General features: G+C 36.7%; 1 protein-coding gene across 1 annotated transcript in view; it reads right to left on the bottom strand.

The window, feature by feature from the left end:
• Window positions 1–18,865, bottom strand: part of ssbp3a (single stranded DNA binding protein 3a) — a 55,161-nt gene that overhangs the window by 34,923 nt on the left and 1,373 nt on the right. Inside the window, exon 4 of the mRNA XM_051129838.1 lies at window positions 18,215–18,299. Within this exon, the coding sequence (XP_050985795.1) occupies window positions 18,215–18,299 (85 nt within the window). The remainder of the gene's footprint in view (window positions 1–18,214; window positions 18,300–18,865) is intronic.

Here is an 18,865-nt window from a genome sequence, read left to right as displayed (position 1 = left end):
CTTTATGTTAGCTTTGCGTTTTATTGTACTGTGCTTAAGTTTACTAACGCTAAGCACAGTAAAACCCTCTCAGAGAAGTACCACCACTACAGCCATTAATACACTGGTTCAATAATACATTTCAAGACAATCTCTGTTGGACATCAGATCTCCTGCTGTGAGCAATGTTCCTGTTATTATGCATAAGTGAAAAGATAAAGGACAGTATTTTTCTGCAGCCTGCTGTCAATTCTTCATGGTTTGTTACTCGCTCCCGGGTGTCAGTCTGACAAATGATTAATTTAATAAATAGTTGCAGTAGATAAAGATGCCTTGAAGTAGATGAAAAACTTTTCATTTTATTGGAATGAGTGGCCAGGATATTCTATTGTTTTGTGTTCAGTAGGGCTGAAACTAGGGCTGGGTGATACGGGCAAAAAAAAAAATCATGATAATTTCTTTCATATCAGTCGATATCGATAATTATCACGATAAATGTCAAATCTTTATTTCTTTTAAGTTTAAAGTCAGATATTTGTTCCAAAGTGAAAGTTGTGGAAACCAGACCATTAATTTTCCTTAAAGGGGTCATCGGATGCTAAGTTCACTTTTACATGTTGTTTGAACATTAATGTGTGTTGGCAGTGTATGTACAAATCTACCCTATAATGATAAAAATCCATGCAGTGGTTTTTAATTAATCTGTAAAAATAATATCCCCTTTTTAAGATCAAGCCATTCTCAGATGCCTGTTGTTGTGGCGTCACACCGACAGAGGCTTCACTTACAGCAGAAGTGAGTATAAGGGTTTTTTTATGAATCTATGCAATTGCCTTCCAAATACTGTGCTAGTTAGCAAGTTTAACGGCTAATTGCGGCTAAAGTAAACAGACTCGTCTTTCCACAGAGAGAAGAGAGGGGCAGGGCGAGCTGAGCTCATTTGCATTTAAAGCAGCCTCACCAGAATGAGATGATTTTTGCAGAGCTGATTTTGGTAAGGTAAAAAGGGTGTTGTTTTACACAACCATTGAAAATTTTTAACCAAAGTATATTATAGACTTTTCATTAAGACCCTAAAGAATCATATTAACTTGTGGAAAATGGGCATCCGATGACCCCTTTAACAAAATAAACATCTAAATAGAAAATTAATTTCTGCATGTTCTAATGAGTTATTATTGAATATTGTTTCAAATCAAGAAACAGGTTTGACTTGTTTGATAATGATAATAATAATAATAATAATATCACTGTTTGTCTCTTAGAAATGCACATTTGATAGTAGCTTGAGGATGCAGAAGTAAATTTTTGTTCATTATCAATCAGCAACATCTGTAAAAATTGTAGCAATCTCAGTCTCAGTTTTATATGGTTAAATTTATTCTGACCCAGTTTTTTTTTTAATTAAGCATAGGTCTCCTATAGTAGCATGCATACATTTTAAATCATGATAAACACAGTTAAAACCATACACAATGGTACCTCAATAACATGGCCTATTCGTATGAAAAACGGTAGTCTAAAAAGATTCAGTATAAATGCACACATGCTATTGCTTAATCACACATACATAATATAATTATATGCCATTACTCCTGTAATAAAGTTCAATGTCAATATCCCACATTGTTGCCACAATACCATGGTGCAGTGAGTGTTATTACAGTAAATCCATGGTAAATGATGGCGATGTAGATTGAAAAGCCTTCTGACTGTCTCGTTGCACACAGCTTTAAACTAGTTTGAATCACAGGGTCATTTGTGTTCATTGCTGAATTCAAATAGTTTCACACTGGATCTCACAGCGCTGTTTAGTGCTAGCATGATGGAGCCGTTCACATATCGCGTCTTTTGCACGCTCAAGTTCGTTATTTCGAATGTAGGCGCGCGGCAGCTGCGCTCAATATTGCAAGCGATGCACACGCGGTGCGACGAGCATTTATGAGCGGTTTTCTGGCCATTTACAATGGTGTCAGCTGCTTTGGAATATTAGAAGAAAAGATGAGACAAGAGATGAGCTCTGTCTTGCTTATGTCCCAAAGCCCGATATATGATGAAACAATTATCTTTCTGGGAAATCTGACTTAGTCACTAAATTTCTATGCTTTCCATTTTTAAGGACTTTGTGTATGATGATTTTAATGGGATCCAAACTTTAATAGTGCAAACGGGCAAGACTCGAACCCGGGTCTCCAGCATTGAAGGTGGATGCACCAACAAGTTGGCTAAAGACTGCAGCATCAGTTGCTAGTGCACCTCTTAAGGTCAGGAAAGTGAGGTTTATCTGCACAGCACCTACCACTGGCCTCCATTACACTCACCCCCTATAAACCTTACTCCCATTCGGGTCATGGCACCATTATAACCCCTCTCCCCAGGTCCTACTCACACATCACTCAGAGCGGGTCTCAAACCTGCGTCAAACTAGCGTCAGTCGCTGGCCTCAGTTACACATGCACCCCAAATCTGTGTACATAGATACATTATATCACTTAAGTTATTCTTCGATGATCGATTAATTGTTAGCATATCTATCAGGGGTGTCGCTAGACCCTTTTTATTGGGGCAGGAGCCATTCAAACGGGCTGGACAAAAGGTCTGAAACGGTTTGTGATTTATTAGGACAGTTCACTCACACCCTGAATCATTTGCAATAGTTTTTCACACTGAAATATTAAGGAGACAGAAAACAAAAATGAGAGCTGAATGAGGTGGACATTTACCTACATCCAATTGTAGAAAACAAAACTCACCAATATCGTTTGTCAATGACAAAGCAGCTTTTTATTGTGTGTGCAGCTTGTGTATGACTCTGTTCTGCAGATAAAGACAAATTACTAAAAACAAAATCTAAATATAGGCACAATTGAAAATATGAAAGTTGTACTGATGAAAGTTTAGTAAGCACCGCTGACACCTAGTATGTACAGTAAGTACACACAAAACTTGGCGGTACTCTTTCAAAAGGTACATGTTACATGTTTGTACCTTATTTACCTTATTTAAAGCGTGCATTTTAGTACCTTAAAGACACATATTTTGTACCTAAAGTGTATGTATTTATACCTAAATGGCACATTTTTGTACTATTTGAAAAGGTACCGCTCCAGTGACAACTTTTGTACTTTTTTTTCGGAGAATGTGTATGTATGTACGTAAATAGATAATTAAGCAATTTGCCAAAAAAGAATTAGTCTATTTTTCTGTGGGCATCAGAACTGTTGATTTGATTCACATTTAAAATGTGAACTGGACTCTGAAATCCAAAGCTGCTGTGATAATGCCTGCTTTCACACTACATTCCTAAGGGAATCTGCAAATAACCAGTAACAGGACATACGCGGCAAACACACACTCACCAGACTCAAGGGGTTTGCACTGATGCCTTGACTGCACTGTGCTGCTACTCCCATGGGTTTAGTTTGGCAAAAATGATGCAACTTACTTTACAATAATAGTACCTGGCAAACAATGTGGCCTAAAAATGATGGTGAACAGCTAAGAGGTCTTAAGAAAATTTAGTCCAGGTCCTCTGTCCAACTCATCTGTCAACCCCATACTCGTGCTTCCACTGCAGTGTTTTATTTGATAAGCTTGTAAACATTTTCCTTTGGCAATAAATTATTCAGAGACAGGGTTCGGTGGTTCATGCACATGTTTGACCTAAAGACTATTTTGAGCAATCGTTTGATAGGCAGAGAGACTCTAAAGAGCTCTAGAATGTACTCAGAGGATGGGGTAATTAGCCAGAGAGAGCAGTTTATGGGCGCTCTCTGATGCCCTTGTCCAATTGACCTCCCTGATAAAAGTGCCATTACTGGCAATTAAACCACAAGACATAAAACAAGGATCTCTAAGAGAAAGAGCTATAAAATGAACAGTTGTGTACAAATCAATGATTTATGTAAACAAACAGTCACCAGTTTACTATTTTGACCCAAATGTGTTTTTTAGCAGGTACACTCTACACTTATATTCTTATATAATATAAGATACATCATCATGAATTTTGAATGGACATGCCCTGATTGGTGGGGGAGAATGGGCACTTTCTCAGTTTGTGTATATTCACTTGGGGTTCAAAGAAAAATTTTTTATCCACATTAATTTCACATTTGTCTAGTATAAATCTGTCACTTTGTTTCACTATTACAGTGTGTATGTTCTTATTTATAGAATGGAAGTGAAATGTGACAACATGCCCCGTAGGTGGGGTACATAGTAAAATGACATTATGACAGCTTAAATTGTTATCTGATCTAATGAAAAAAAAATATACAAGACAAACTAAGAGATTTTTTCAATAAGATAAAATGATTAACTTTTTAAAGTGCCCATATTATGGATTATGAAAGGTTCATATTTTGATTTTGGGAGTTCCCAACAACAGGTTGACACGCATGCAAGGTCAAAAAACACTTTGTCTCATAATATGCATTTATTTTTACCTTATTTGCTCAACGACTCCCAAATCGTTTGCTCAATGATTCATTTGAACGAACCGACTCCTTTGCGTTAAGCTAATCTGTGGTGATTGGTCCAATGACCCAGTCTGCTGTGATTGGTCCACTGCATGCAGCGAATCACCATTATTTAGCCTACAGCTCAGTGGTAAACACCCAAATAGCAAAATGATCGGTCATTTTCTTAAAAAACATAATATTTATACTTTTTTTTTTTTAACCACAAATGCTCGTCTACTTTAACTCTACTATGATGCACATACATACTCTGTGTGCTCCTAATCAAGACAGGGTATGTCTAAAAACTCCAATCTCATTTTCTCCTCCAACTTTAAAATCATCCAACACTGCTGTTTTGCCTATTTTTTTTTTTTTTTTAAAGGGCGTTTGACCCACCTTGCACGTTCACTTTGTAAACACTGGGTTGGTAATTCTGCAGCGATGTAGGACAATTTTGAAGCTGGAGGAGAAAATGAGCTGGGAGTTTTTTGACATACCCTAACTGTACCCTAACTGAATTTCCCCTCACAGTGCAGAGCTCGTCTTCTCCACAGGAATCCGCTATGGTTTTTGCGGGAGGGGGGTTCCAGTTTTCCCGGGTCTGCGCGTGCAACAAGTGGGCGGGCAATATGCTAATGTTTCAAGTTGACGTCAACTTGAAACAGCTTAAGATTAGTTTTAAAAATGACTCGTTTTCATGACTCGGAATCAGCTCTCTTTTGAAAGACAATAACTTTATAAATGGATGACTTTCAGATTTAAAACTTTGCAGGATGTTTTCATTCACTTAGAGCTGTGTTACATACTGCATGAAAGATAATCTTCAAAAATTCATAATAGGGGCACTTTAAAATAAAATAATGATCAGTCCCTGATCGCAAGACACAGCTATACAGTATAGTTCAAAACAATGTGGGCAAATAGATGAAGAAACACACTAAGAAAAAACACAGAGGAACACTCCCTTCCCACCACACACAGCTCTCACAGAAAACAAGACAAATAAACATGTTAAATAAATGCTTTAAATTACTTGAAATAATTTCTGAACATTGAACACTGACTTCCAGTCTTTATGTCATAGAATAGCATGGTTTAATAATAGTGGGGCACATTGTAATGCAGTGCTACGACGTTCCCCATCTGCACAACTAAAGTTTAAAACTGGTTGGTGTCTTCTGCTAGTTAGAGAAGCACAAAAAAATTACAATCTAAACTGATAAATAACAGATTAAAGAATAAAATAATAGCAGATCAGTGTAGTTATAAATGAATTAATGAATACTAAAAACTAAGATGAAAATTTACATCAGCCAGAAATTTACTTTTACAATGGTACAATGGTATTCAGCAAAATCTTCAACAGATTTTTTAACTTTGGCGCACTTTATTTCCTCTGTTGATATGGCAACTAGTAAATACCGTAAATTTTGTTATGCTAGCATGTGTGGAAATATTGAAACCATGTGCGTTACAACTAACCCTGCATTAGTTTGTGCCCCGTGTTCCCCTACTCATTGCCGATTATTTAATTATTTCCATGTTATAGCTGATAATCAAGAAATGCAAGATATTAAAATGAAATATTAAACATAAATATTCTATATTATATCTCTTCCCTCAATTTCAAATCCTGCCATTTCAAAAGAGTAAAATAAATAAATAAATAAAAATAATAATAATAATAATAATAATAATATTAATAATAATTAATGTTTTAAAGTAGGGGTTAGTTTTGAGTTTTAAAACAGATGTGTGGTTCTAGACACTCTTAAAATGTAACTTACCACCCTAGTTGCCATTGTCCAATTCTATACTATGATCGGCCAATGAGTGAGCCTACCTTCACCCAAATATTTACGAAGATCAGACCCTCCTGGCATGTTCACTTTGTAAACACTGGGTCTGTACATCTGCAGCGATGTAGGATGATTTTGAAATTGGAGGAGAAAATGAGTTGGGAGTTTTTTGACATACGTTAACTCTACTCTAACTGAATTTCCCCTCACAGTGCAGAGCTCATCTTTTCCACAGGAATCCGCCATCTTATTTATGAACTTTAGATGTGACTTTTAACTAATGTCAATTTTGTTGCACTCTTTGCATGGCAGATTTAAATTACGATTGACAGCTTAACTATTATGAAATACCACCAATGAGTGAGCCCACCTTTATACAAATATTTATGAAGATTAGAGGAAAAACACACATGTACACCGATCAGGCATAACATTATAACCACTGACAGGTGAAGAGGGATATATTAGGCACCAAGTGAACATTTTGTCCTCAAAGTTGATAGAAGCAGGAAAAATGGGCAAGCATAACGATTTAAGCGAGTTTGACAAGGGCCAAATTGTGATGGCTAAATCACTGGGTCAGGGCATTTTCAAGACTGCAGCTGTTATGGGGTGTTCCTGGTCTGCTCCCAGTCAGTATCTATCAAAAGTGGTCCAAGGAAGGAACAATGCGTAGGCTATGGGTGGCCAAGGTTTACTGTTGCACGTGGGAACAGAGGCTGACCCGTGTGGTCCGATCCAACAGACGAGCTGTTGTAGCTCAAATTGTTCAAGAAGTTAATGGAAAGATGTCAGAATACACAGTGCATTGCTGTTTGTTGTGTAAGGGGCTGCGTAGCTGCAGACCAGTCAGAGTGCCCATGCTGGCCCCTGTCTACTGCCAAAAGCAGCAACAGTGGGCATGTGAACATTAGAACTGGACCACGAAGCAATGGAAGAAGGTGGCCTGGTCTGATGAATCACATTTTCTTTTACATCACGTGGATGGTCACGTATGTGTGCATTGTTTACCTGGGGAACACATGGCACCAGGACACACTATGGGAAGAAGGCAGTGTGTGCTTTGGGCAATGTTCTGCTGGGAAACCTTGGGTTCTGCCATCCATGTGGATGTTACTTTGACACGTACCACCTACATAAGCATTGTTGGAGACCATGTACACCCTTTCATGGAAACGGTATTCCCTGGTGGCTGTGGCCTCTTTCAGCAGGATAATGCATCCCTGCCACAAAGCAAAAATGGTTCAGGAATGGTTTGAGGAGCACAACAGCGAGTTTGAGGTGTTGACTTGGCCTCTAAATTCCCCAGATCTCCATCCAATCAAGCATCTGTGGGATGTGCTGAACAAACAAGTCCGATCCATGGAGGCCCCACCTCGCAATTTACAGGACTTAGAGGATCTGCTGCTAACACCTTGGTGTCAGATACTACAGCACACCTTCAGGGGTCAGGTGGAGTCCATGCCTCGACGGGTTTGCTGTTTTGGCAGCAAAAGGTGGACCAACACAATATTAGGAAGGTGGTCACAGTGCTATGCTTGATTTTAGTTTTCCATAAGTCCATAAAATATGGACAAAGGTGTTGTATTATTGGATGTTGGTACTGAAAGGATTTTATTGTGATAGAGAATAGACCAGCAGTCTATTCTAAACTCGGTCCTGGAAGGCCGGTGTCCTGGACAGTTTAGCTCCAACTTGCCTCAATACACCTGCCTGGAAGTTTCTAGTAAGACCCTGATTAGGGTTGGAGCTTAACTCTGGAGGACTTTGACCCTCCAGGATTGAGTTTGGACACCCCTAGAATAGACAGAGGAGTGTCAGTGTGTCTTAAAAAACATAAAATGCACATACTACAGGTATGGACATTTGAGATGTGCTAAAAGATACAATGCAGGAATTAGTTTGAAAAATAGCCATTTTACCAGGGCTCTAGCAAACCTTGTAATCTGGACCAGGGCCTCATGCACTTACTGTAGTATTTTTGAGGGGCATCAGGGAAGGGGAGTGGGGTGTGGGGTTGGGTCATGGACTGCCTTTTTTATTATTTTATACTATTCTCTGAGGTCTAATTGTAATGTTATCAAGATTTTTACATCAAACAATATCATAATTGAGAAGTAATAGGCTAAATTCTGTCCTGTTTTGACTCCCCTCATCTGAAAGCTCTGTTTGAATGACGTGGCATGGCAGACTGTACACTCTGTAGTAAATACCCACTGGTATTACTGGCTAACAGTTGATGTTTGACAGCCTGCAATCCTTCACAGATGGATGCTGCTGTGATTTAGGTTAAAAATGCATTAATACTCAGTGCATATCAAACAGTCTGTAATAACAGACAAAGCAATAGTGACCACGTAATAAAAACAGTTAATCACACTTGAGTAACATTACTGTCTTATCTAATATAGTCAGCACAGCATCTTATTTTATTTCAGCCTTCAGCCTTACATTTTCAAACTGGAATCGGTTTAAAAGTCACTCATCTATTGTACTGAGGAGTCTGGCGTGATAAAAATAATGACATATTTAGTCGACTTTACATTGCATCCATATGCAATTTTTAACTACCACAGTTCTGCTTACGATCATTCTGGTAGCATGTGAATGCAGCATCAGTAAAAACAGACAGAGACAATGGTAACTTTAGCAACATCAGCCTTTCAGAGTGCCAAGATGCTCTTACAGAAAGGCAATTTGGAAAACAAACGTGTGATACTTTGTCTGGAACTGATGTTAGCGCACAAAGGGTTGGTATTGATCCCTCTTTTAGAATCAACCTTTGCGAAAAATCTGAACTGACCCTCGTTTGTGAGGCAGTCTGATGTAAAATGATTGGTACAAATATACAGCGGACTTTACAGATTTTTTCCGGTGAATTTCCTTCAAAAATTAAATTTAACCACAATGTCCTCAGCGGCTCAGATAGAGGGAGTCTATGAAGATTCCTATGCTCGTTGGTGCATCCCAAAACACAACACTTTTAATGCCTCTTTGGCGCTGACACTGTAGGGATTTCTAAAAGTGATTTTTGCATAATATATCCCCTTTAGGACTAACAATAAAGTTTAATAGTACAATGACCTCTTATATGTCAAAAGATCAAGGGAATTTAGATGTTTCAGTTCATCACCCCTTTAATTACACTGTATGCACATTTGCACTCTAATGTTTATGATGACAGAATTTGCGATGAGATGGGACAGTGCAGAATTCAGTCAGAGAGAGAGCACGCACACTGAACAAACCTCTGTGGCGTTTCAGCTATGAATAATCTGAAGGATTCTGATTGGACACTGCATACATAAGCTCAACAGAATTGTCTGTTATTGGTTTAATGTGCAACTCTGTAAAAACATGTAAAAAGAAAATATGAAGCAACAAGTTAGCACATCTGTCTATGGCTCTGCGCCAGCCAAAGTGTGGACACAGATTTGAACTGAATTTATATTACATGAAAAAAATATTATTAGGCTATTTTTTGTCGTTTGGAAGCTGAAAACTAAAATTAATAAAAAAAAACTAAAACTAACAAGCATTTGGTAAAATAACTGAAACTAAAATAAAAAATAATTTGAAATTAAAATAAAAATAATTTCATGTCTTTTTTGTCATGCTGGTACAACAATAGGTTTTCATATATATAAATTGTTGGAAGTTATTATATGTGATTATTCTTTATTAGAGCCTTATTAAAAATCATCAAGTAAATGGTGACAATACTGTCACATTTTTCTTTAGGCTGAACACAGAACTAACAATGCAGGTGAATTATGTCTGTGCTGAGATTACCAAACAAACAATATGCAAAGACCTGAGGTTAGTTTAGGGCTTTGCCCTGAGCTTTTAAACAGCAGGAGCAGAAAAACAGTTTTTACTGTTATATTCATAAAGCTATCTGTTGAGACTCTGTGCTTGTTCAGAGTAGGGGGAGGGGAGCGTCAGCAGTCAGACACAGGCACAGTGTGTTCGCTCGAGGCAGACCACCCAGGTCACCTGCCACCTGGGCTGTTGTTATGGCAACCATATCCTCTCCAAACAACTACGTTCAGGTGAGGCGATGTAAAGAGATGAATGGGCAGAAATGCTTTACATGTCATGATAATTAAGAGTCTTGCTTAGGTTATCTGTTGTTACTCATATAGTGACTCTCCGATGACTGCTTGTGTTGGGGTTTCATCTGGATCCTTTCCTCATACTTGGTCCACAGACTACATCACCTTTATGGGAGTGCTGGGGAGGATCACCATGATTTTTACAGAGTGTGTCAAAAAAGAATAATTATAAAGATAAAGATTATTAAATTCGGATAAGACAGAGATATTACTTATTGGATCAAAAAACAGTACAAAGAATCTCTTGATTTACAATTTACATCTAGATGGATGTACTGTTATGTCCTCTACAGTCAAAATGTGGGTGTTATATTAGACAGCAACTTGAAAATCATATTTCCCATGTTACAAAAACAGCATTCTTCCATCTTAGAAACATCGCCAAGCTACGGAACATGCAACCCGTTTCTGATGCAGAAAAGCTAGTTCATGCATTCATGACCTCTAGACTAGACTATTGTAACGCACTGCTAGGTGGTTGTCCTGCATCTTCAATAAACAAGCTACAGTAGTCCAAAATGCAGCTGTTAGAGTTTTTACCAGGTCAAGAAAATAATGATCATACTACCCCAATTTTATAGCTAATTTTATAGTTTCTGCACTGGCTAACTATTAAATTTCATATGAGTTACAAAATATTACTACTTAATTATAAGGCCCTTAAAGGAGAACTCCACTTCCAGAACAACAATTAATAATTTAATTTAATAATTTAATAATAATTTACTCACTCATGCAAGATGTTCATGTCTTTCTGTCTTCAGTCATAATCACATAGTCACATTTCAGGATTTTTCTCCATATAATGGACTTTATTGGTGCCCCGATTTTGAACTTCCAAAATGCAGTTTAAATGCAGCTTCAAAGGGCTTTAAAAGATCCCAGCTGAGGAAGAAGGGTCTTATCTAGTTTTTTTAGAAAAATAAACATTTGTATACTTTTTAAGCACAAAAGCTTGTGTAGCACTCTGGGATGCGCGTTCATGACTCTACGAATCACACCTAAATTTATTGTCTGTGTACTGCGGCTCAAAAAGGTAGAGTATGGTGAAAAACTCCATCTCATTTTCTCCTACACCTTCAGAATCGTCCAAAATTGGGGCACCAATGAAGTCCATTATATGGAGAAAAAAATCCTGAAATGCTTTCCTCAAAAACCATAATTTCTTTACGACTGAAGACAGAAAGACATGAACATCTTGGATGACAAGGGGTGAGTAAATTATTTGTAAATTGTTGTTCTGGAAGTGGTTTTCTCCTTTAATGGTTTAGCTCTTGCGTACCTAACTAGTCTCCAAGCTACAATCCATCATGCTCCCTAAGGTCGCAAAACTCTGGACTCTTGGTAGTACCTAGGAATAGCAAAGTCCACTACAGGAGACAGAGCTTTTTTTGCATTTGGCTCCCAAACTCTGGAATAGCCTTCCTGATAATGTTCAGGATTCAGACACACTCTCTCTGTTTAAATTTAGATTAAAGACACATCTCTTTAGCCAAGCATTCACATAAAGTATCTCATAACTCTGTACTCTAGTTATATCTGATCAATTATCTTTCTTTTGTTTGGGTTGCTTGGCTGGAACAGCAGTTACACAAATTTTGTTTTTATTTGCTTCTTTGTTTCTGTCATGGGATTGGCATCCTGAACTAGTAATACTAGTTAACTAGGAATTACACAAGCTTCAGTCTGAATCCAACCCTCACAAAGATCTGCGATAACCGAACACCCAGTGTTGAGGAGTAACTAGTAACATGTAACGGAATTACATAATTTAATTACAAAGTAAATGTAACTGTTACAGTTACTGAAAAAAATGTGTAATTAAATTACAGGTACTTTTGAAAATGTTAATGATTACAAAGGGGGTTACATCTGAATACACCCATATACAGATTTAAATGACTTCTTTCATAAATTGCATTGACTACTCTAAAATGAGACACCAATGTTCTAGGAGTTTAGGACACAGAATAGTGATTAATTGTTTTATTTCCAATGTACTGTTAGATGCCTGTGTTTCCTGTCATAACTATGCAAACATTTGATTTCGAAACCAGTGTCATAGCTATTAAACTACTTGTTATGATTTCAAATCTGTATTAAACCTCAGAATGATCTCAAAGTAAATAAGAGGTGTTTGTGGTGACAGTGCTTTAAATTAAATTATTACATGGCTCTGTGGAATGCTTGATTCTGATTGATCAGTCATGACATTCCAAGGTATGTTATTCCCTGATAACAACTGGTAAAAACTAATAACACAGACTCATCCGGGCAACTTAAGTCGGTGCTATACCCTTGATAGTTTTTCTTGGTGGAAGCTTTGCCTTGTTTAGCTAATAAAACATTAAAACTCAATTCAATATTATGTGTACAATTTCTTAATTCTGTCAACTTGCCACTTGCTAGCAACCAATTTCTTCATGGAGGCTTTGCATTCCAATATTTCAACTCAGATCAGTGTTTCTTGTCTAATTATTTACTTTTGTGGCAAGCAGCTGTGTAATAAGTGGGATAATGTACATTCAGCCAGTTGTGATCGCAAAATAATCTTAATTCAAGTGATAAAGGATTTTGAAAGTCTGACAGTAATCAGTGTCGAGTGCTACTGTAAGGTTAACTCTGCCTGGTTTAAATGTTTCAAAATGATTAACAGTTGAACATATTAGAAATTTAGAACAGTAATCAAAAAGTAATCAAATAATAATAAATTCATTGAAAAGTTACAGTACTTGCATTTAAATAGAGTAACTTGTAATCTGTAACCTATTACATTTCCAAAGTAACCTTCTCAACACTGCGAATACCTGAGAAGAGATGATGTGAATCCCTCAGAAGACCTATGATGATGCCAACCTTACTACAACATACCAAACTACCAAATTTTGCTGCAAGTTTGATCACAACATAAAATCATTGCTGTTAATAGTGTTCACCATCTGTTTAATTTACATGACATTAACTACCTGCATGATTTTTACTGCATTTCTGGCATATGGACATCAACTTGACATAGTCACCAATGATAACTAACTTGCAATATTGTGAAAGCAATGTGACCACGTGGTTACATCTGAATCATACATACTAGATATTCGTAATTGCAAAAACCCATATCAGTCGACCACTAGCTGGGAGCACTATCAAATTTGCCAAAATTATCAATAAACAAATACACATATGACAGAGCAGTTGAAATAAAACTCTAGCCTTAAGAATGTGTTTTCTTGCTGAATGGAGGCACAAACATTTTCATACAGAACTCTACAATATGATGAGGAATTCAGGCAGATCAGCAACTGTGGGTCTTAAGCCTGGCCTAAAGAACACAGTACTACATTCCAACCCCCTAGAAGACATACCCCCTACTCCACCTAGTCGGCAAGACAACAACTCAGGCAAAAAGAACGAGAGAGATAGAGAGAGAGAAGGAAATTCCTGGAATAACTCAAAAGTGGAGAGCAGCATTTCTAACCACTCCTGTTGCAGCGTGTCCACACAACTGAGCCAAGAACAGGGGCTTTCTTATCAGTGAGCAAACTAATTAACCCACCCTCTCTCTCTTACACACACACATAAAGACAGAGATACGTGCTCCGGGGCCCGAACTCGTATACGAAAACACAAATGCCGGCCCCTGAAATTTTTCCTGGCCCTCATTTTGTTTTGTTTATCTGCAGCACACAGGAAAAAAGCTGAGAATTGAGCCAAGGCCTGACCCAATACCCCTCCCCCTGCCTGTACTCCTTCTCTTTCTGTCGTTTACTTCCTTCCTGTATTCTCCAGTCCCCTGCTGTTCCCTGGGCTGTAAACACAGACAGCGGTGGAAACCTTTGAGTAACTGTACATTAAAAAAAAAAACATGTTGCAATTACAAATGCTTCCATGGTTTCAAAGACCTCCATAATGTTGATGGTGACGGAAACAAGCATTGTGAAATGTATGCGCTTAATCTGAAGCCATAAAACAATGGTTAATGAAAATTGGTGTGTCTAGACTGACTAGTCCTGACAGGCATTATACATTACACATTTTTTTTTTTTTTACAGCCAGTGTATATCCCTAATGTAAAAAATAAACAAGACAAAAAGGGAGAGAATGAGAAAGATGTGTGTGTGTAAGTCAGGTTCTGCCTGCTACACTACCATACCATTACAGATAAAGATATTTTAACGTTTGAAGAGTTCTGTTATGCTCATGGAGGGGGGAATTATTTAATCAAATACATCAATACAGTAAACAGTAATATGAAACATTATGGCAATTTAAAACATCTGTTTTCTATAATTTAACAGTATTATTAAATTATTAGTGTTTTTAAAGATTAACTGTAAGCAGGTATTACATGTACATGGTATGCGAAAAAAAACAAAAAAAAAACATACTGGCCCCAAATGAAGAATTTTATTTAGTATTATTTTAAGGTATTCATTTTTTGGCCGTGTTTTATTAATTCATGTATTTGTATTTAATTATTGCAATGTTGTAATAATTTGCATGGCCACACTGTACCAAATGGTCCCCTTGTTTTAAAATGTTTTATTTACCCACTTTAAACCTTTAAAACGTTGTACTTGCCCTGTTTTCGTTCATTCGTGGCCATTTTGTAATAATTTAACCCCAAGTTTTAAAACTAATTATTAAGTTTTATGAACTAATTCTTAATTCACTGACTGAGATCATAAGTGTGACCTTGCATTGAATTCTTTCAACCTTTGATTGATCAAAACAATCAATCCATGTTAATATTATTACAGAATACACAGGGGACTGGAGTTCTTCACACTTTCAATGGCCATTGGGTGAACACTGACTACCATACACCATCAAAGACGTGAGGGAAAAAGAGAGCAAAAGGAAGATTTGACAGTCAGATCAATGATTTATACCAAACTCATTAAAATTTATAACAAAAGCATTCAGTTGTTGATCCAACTGGTATTTTGACTGCTCACTCAAAAAAAAAAAAAAAAAAAAAAAAAAAAAAACGCCTGACAAATCTAGTGTGACAAAGCAAAACAACTCCCTTCAATATCTGATACATTCCTGGAATACAACAACGTACAGCTGGAAACCTTATACTAGTATTTAATTGCCACTGAAGTCAAACTACTGAAACATGCACTTTGCCAAGGAGAAGTTAGCCTGGTTGTGGCAGTTTTTATTCTTATTTTGCCCTGAAGGGAGTTGGGGTGTGTGCGACACACTTTCCTGCTGCGTCAGGGTTATAAAGCTAAAAAGCAAGAGAAGACCTCACCATTATCAGATCTTGTTAGCTCCCCTCCCCCATTTCATGACAAAGACCACCATTTCAGGTTTTAAAGGGCCAGGTGGTCCCATGAGAACTGCCTGCTATGTTTAAATGGGACAAAGATGGATAAAACCTTCTACATTATACTGCACATCTTGAAAAAATAACTATGCAAAGGTAAAGAGAACTTTACAAGCTGGGTGTACTGTTTAAAAGACTTGGATTGGTAATTTTTTTATGTTTTTGAAAGAAGTCTCTTATGCTTACCATCTTATGCATATATTTAATTGAAAATACAGTAAAATCAGTAATATTGTGAAATAATATTACCTTTTAAAGTAAAGGTTTTCTATTTTAATACATTTTAAAGTGTCATTTTTTCCTATGATGGCAAAACCAGCAGCTGTCTTCAGGGTCACATGATCTTTTAGAAATCATTCTGACATGCTGATTTTCTGATCAAGAAGCATTTCTTCTTATTATCAATACTGAAGAAAACAGTTGTTCCATTTTTGTGGAAACTGCCATTCATTTTTTTCTCTTCAGGAAACTTTGAGGAATAAGAGAACAGCATTTATTTGAAACAGAAATCTTCTGTACCATTATAAATCTCCTTGCTATCACTTTTGACTAATTCAATGCATCCTTGCTGAATATAAGTATTAATTTTTTAAAAGAACAACAGTGCATGTCTCAAAAGTATTTTAAAGGGCAAGGCTCAACAATAAGGACTGCCTGATGGCCCGAGGCTAGCGTGAAAGACACTTGGGACAGTTGACGAATTTGTCACTTGCTCGATCGGGCCACAAAATAGTCACAATGTTTATCATTTGCATTTTTTTTAAGCCTTGCTAATTGAAAAAGCATTCAGGCAAGACGTTAAAGGCAACATTCAGTTGTGTTAAGCTGTGTTCTGTGTGTACAGCACGCACAAAAAGAGACAAGTTTCCTTCCATGACTTTTTGCTCTTGAACAGACAAATACATAAAAAAAGTATGTCAAAATACCCGTCTTGGTGATTAACTTTGTAGCTTTAACAATGCTTTATATATTTTTTTATTTATGTAGTTGAGTACAGATGCATCGACTGGACATATTTCAGCCGATGTCTGTTCCGGATTTGCACACAAACTGCATGCAGTCGTTTTCCAAAATGTCATTTGTGTGGAAATATTATGAAGTGTGTAAACAGCCGTTAACAGAGGCCAGAAACGCTAAAGATGGACGCAAAGAGGAGGGGAGCTGACTGTTTTCAGAAAAGTTTACATGGTATTTTCTTTTCATTTTCCTTCATCTATACCTCATTTCTATAAGGAAACGCTGCATATCTGCTGTTCTGTAAGCGCCACCTGCTGGTAGAGAGTGAAACTGTTCTCATTTATCCTGTATGCTTTTTCCTAAAGCATTGTTTTTGTTCTATTTACTTACTTGTGCTATTGCTTATAATTTTTTAATTTGTTCTTATTTACTGACTGTTCACTTGTATTTAATAATGTTTATATTATGTTTATAACTTTATATTTATTAGTCTAGTAGTTTTTGCTGTGGTTTTGAAATTAGAATTGAGAATTGTAAAATTTAATTGACATCTAAAATTTGGGTGTCATATAAGCTTATTTTATTATAATAAAAGACAACATGAGCCAAAAACAATGATAACAGCAACAATTTTATTTTTTGTGGCAGGGGCAGTGAAAATATTGGCAGGGCAAGTAAAAATTTTAACCACTGGCCTGACCAGGCCAGTAAAAAAAATTCTTAGCATTGAGCCCTGAAGGGGTTCCTTTGAATTGTAATTCTATTACCATTGCACTGAAGTTAAAGTTATGCAACCTGATAGAATCTGTTGTGGAAGAGTCCCAAGCCACAACTACAAAATAAATCCTCACAGCTTACTCAACTTAATCCAGCCTAAGAACATGTACAGCATTTTAAAACTCTAGGATTTAGGGAGATTTGTGTAAGACTGGCTGCTGTTTCAATTAAAATAAGTTTTTCCATTCATGACGTTCAAAACCAAAGATAGTTTGATCAATAAATCAAAGTAACCTCCATGACCAAAAATGGAGGAGGACATTGACAATTACCTAAACAAAGAGCATTAAAAGTCTAATAAGACGTCACAGCAGTGAGTACTGGAAGCATGTACAGTACACACACAATCACTTGATAATATACACCGTTATATAATACTATCAATATTCTGACATTCAAACCATATTCTAGACATCATGTATGCTATAGAATACCAATCCCCCAATGTCCAAGGATATGCATATGATGTAAAGGTAATGTTCATAAACTCACACCAACTGGACACTGTCATGCTCTAAATACACAATCATACCCAAATCAATTGTGCAAATCTGGAAAAGGATATTCAATTTTCATTCAATTCAATATTCAATCTTTTAACCTTTAATAGAATCCAGATAAACAAAGCTGACCTGGAACCAAAATAATAAATATGCCACCATCTCATAATTGTAAATAATATTATGCTTCACATCACAGCACAAAGATATATTTCAGAGGCTTTATCTCATGAAGCTGATCTCTTTTATCACTATGTGCTAGCGAAGGGTGAAATAAACACACATCACTTACATAGTCATGAAAGGCCTTAGCTTCACTGGAGTGATCACATGTATCCCTTCTCTCAGGTGCTGCACAGTACAGGTCCCAAAACACACTGTGTAATGAGAGCATTGTTTGTAATGAGAAAATATTGCAATTGCAAAGCTAACACATATTAAAGCAACAAAAATGAAAATTTGCTAAAAATGTACTCATTCTCAGGCCATTCAAGATTTAGATTGTTTCTTTATTGGAACAGATTTTAAGAAATTTAGTGTTACATCACTTGATCACTATTGGTCCTTTGCAGTGAATGTGTTCTGTCGGAATGAGAGTTCAAACAGCTGATAAAAACATCACAGCAATCCAAAAGTAATGTAAGTAATCCACAAGCTGTGCGTTTATAACAAACAAATCCATCATTAAGATGTTTTAACTTTAAAACGTTGCTTCTGTCCAAAATATAGTCCATAATCTATAATAATGCTTCCTCCAGTAAAAAAGCCCATCCTCTGTTGTCCCTCACAACAAAATTCAATTACATTTTTGTCCAGAAATGTTTTGGACTTCTTGTCACTTTTAAATGGTACTTGATCTGTGTATATTTGTCTCCTGATTCAGAAGAAATTACTTTCTCAGCGGAGAAAGCAATATTATAGAGGCCTTGTATTTTAGCTGGGA

Source organism: Labeo rohita, chromosome 2, assembly GCF_022985175.1.
Source record: "Labeo rohita strain BAU-BD-2019 chromosome 2, IGBB_LRoh.1.0, whole genome shotgun sequence".
NCBI classification, from domain to species: Eukaryota; Metazoa; Chordata; class Actinopteri; order Cypriniformes; family Cyprinidae; genus Labeo; species Labeo rohita.
This window is presented reverse-complemented; position numbering and strand designations above follow the sequence as displayed.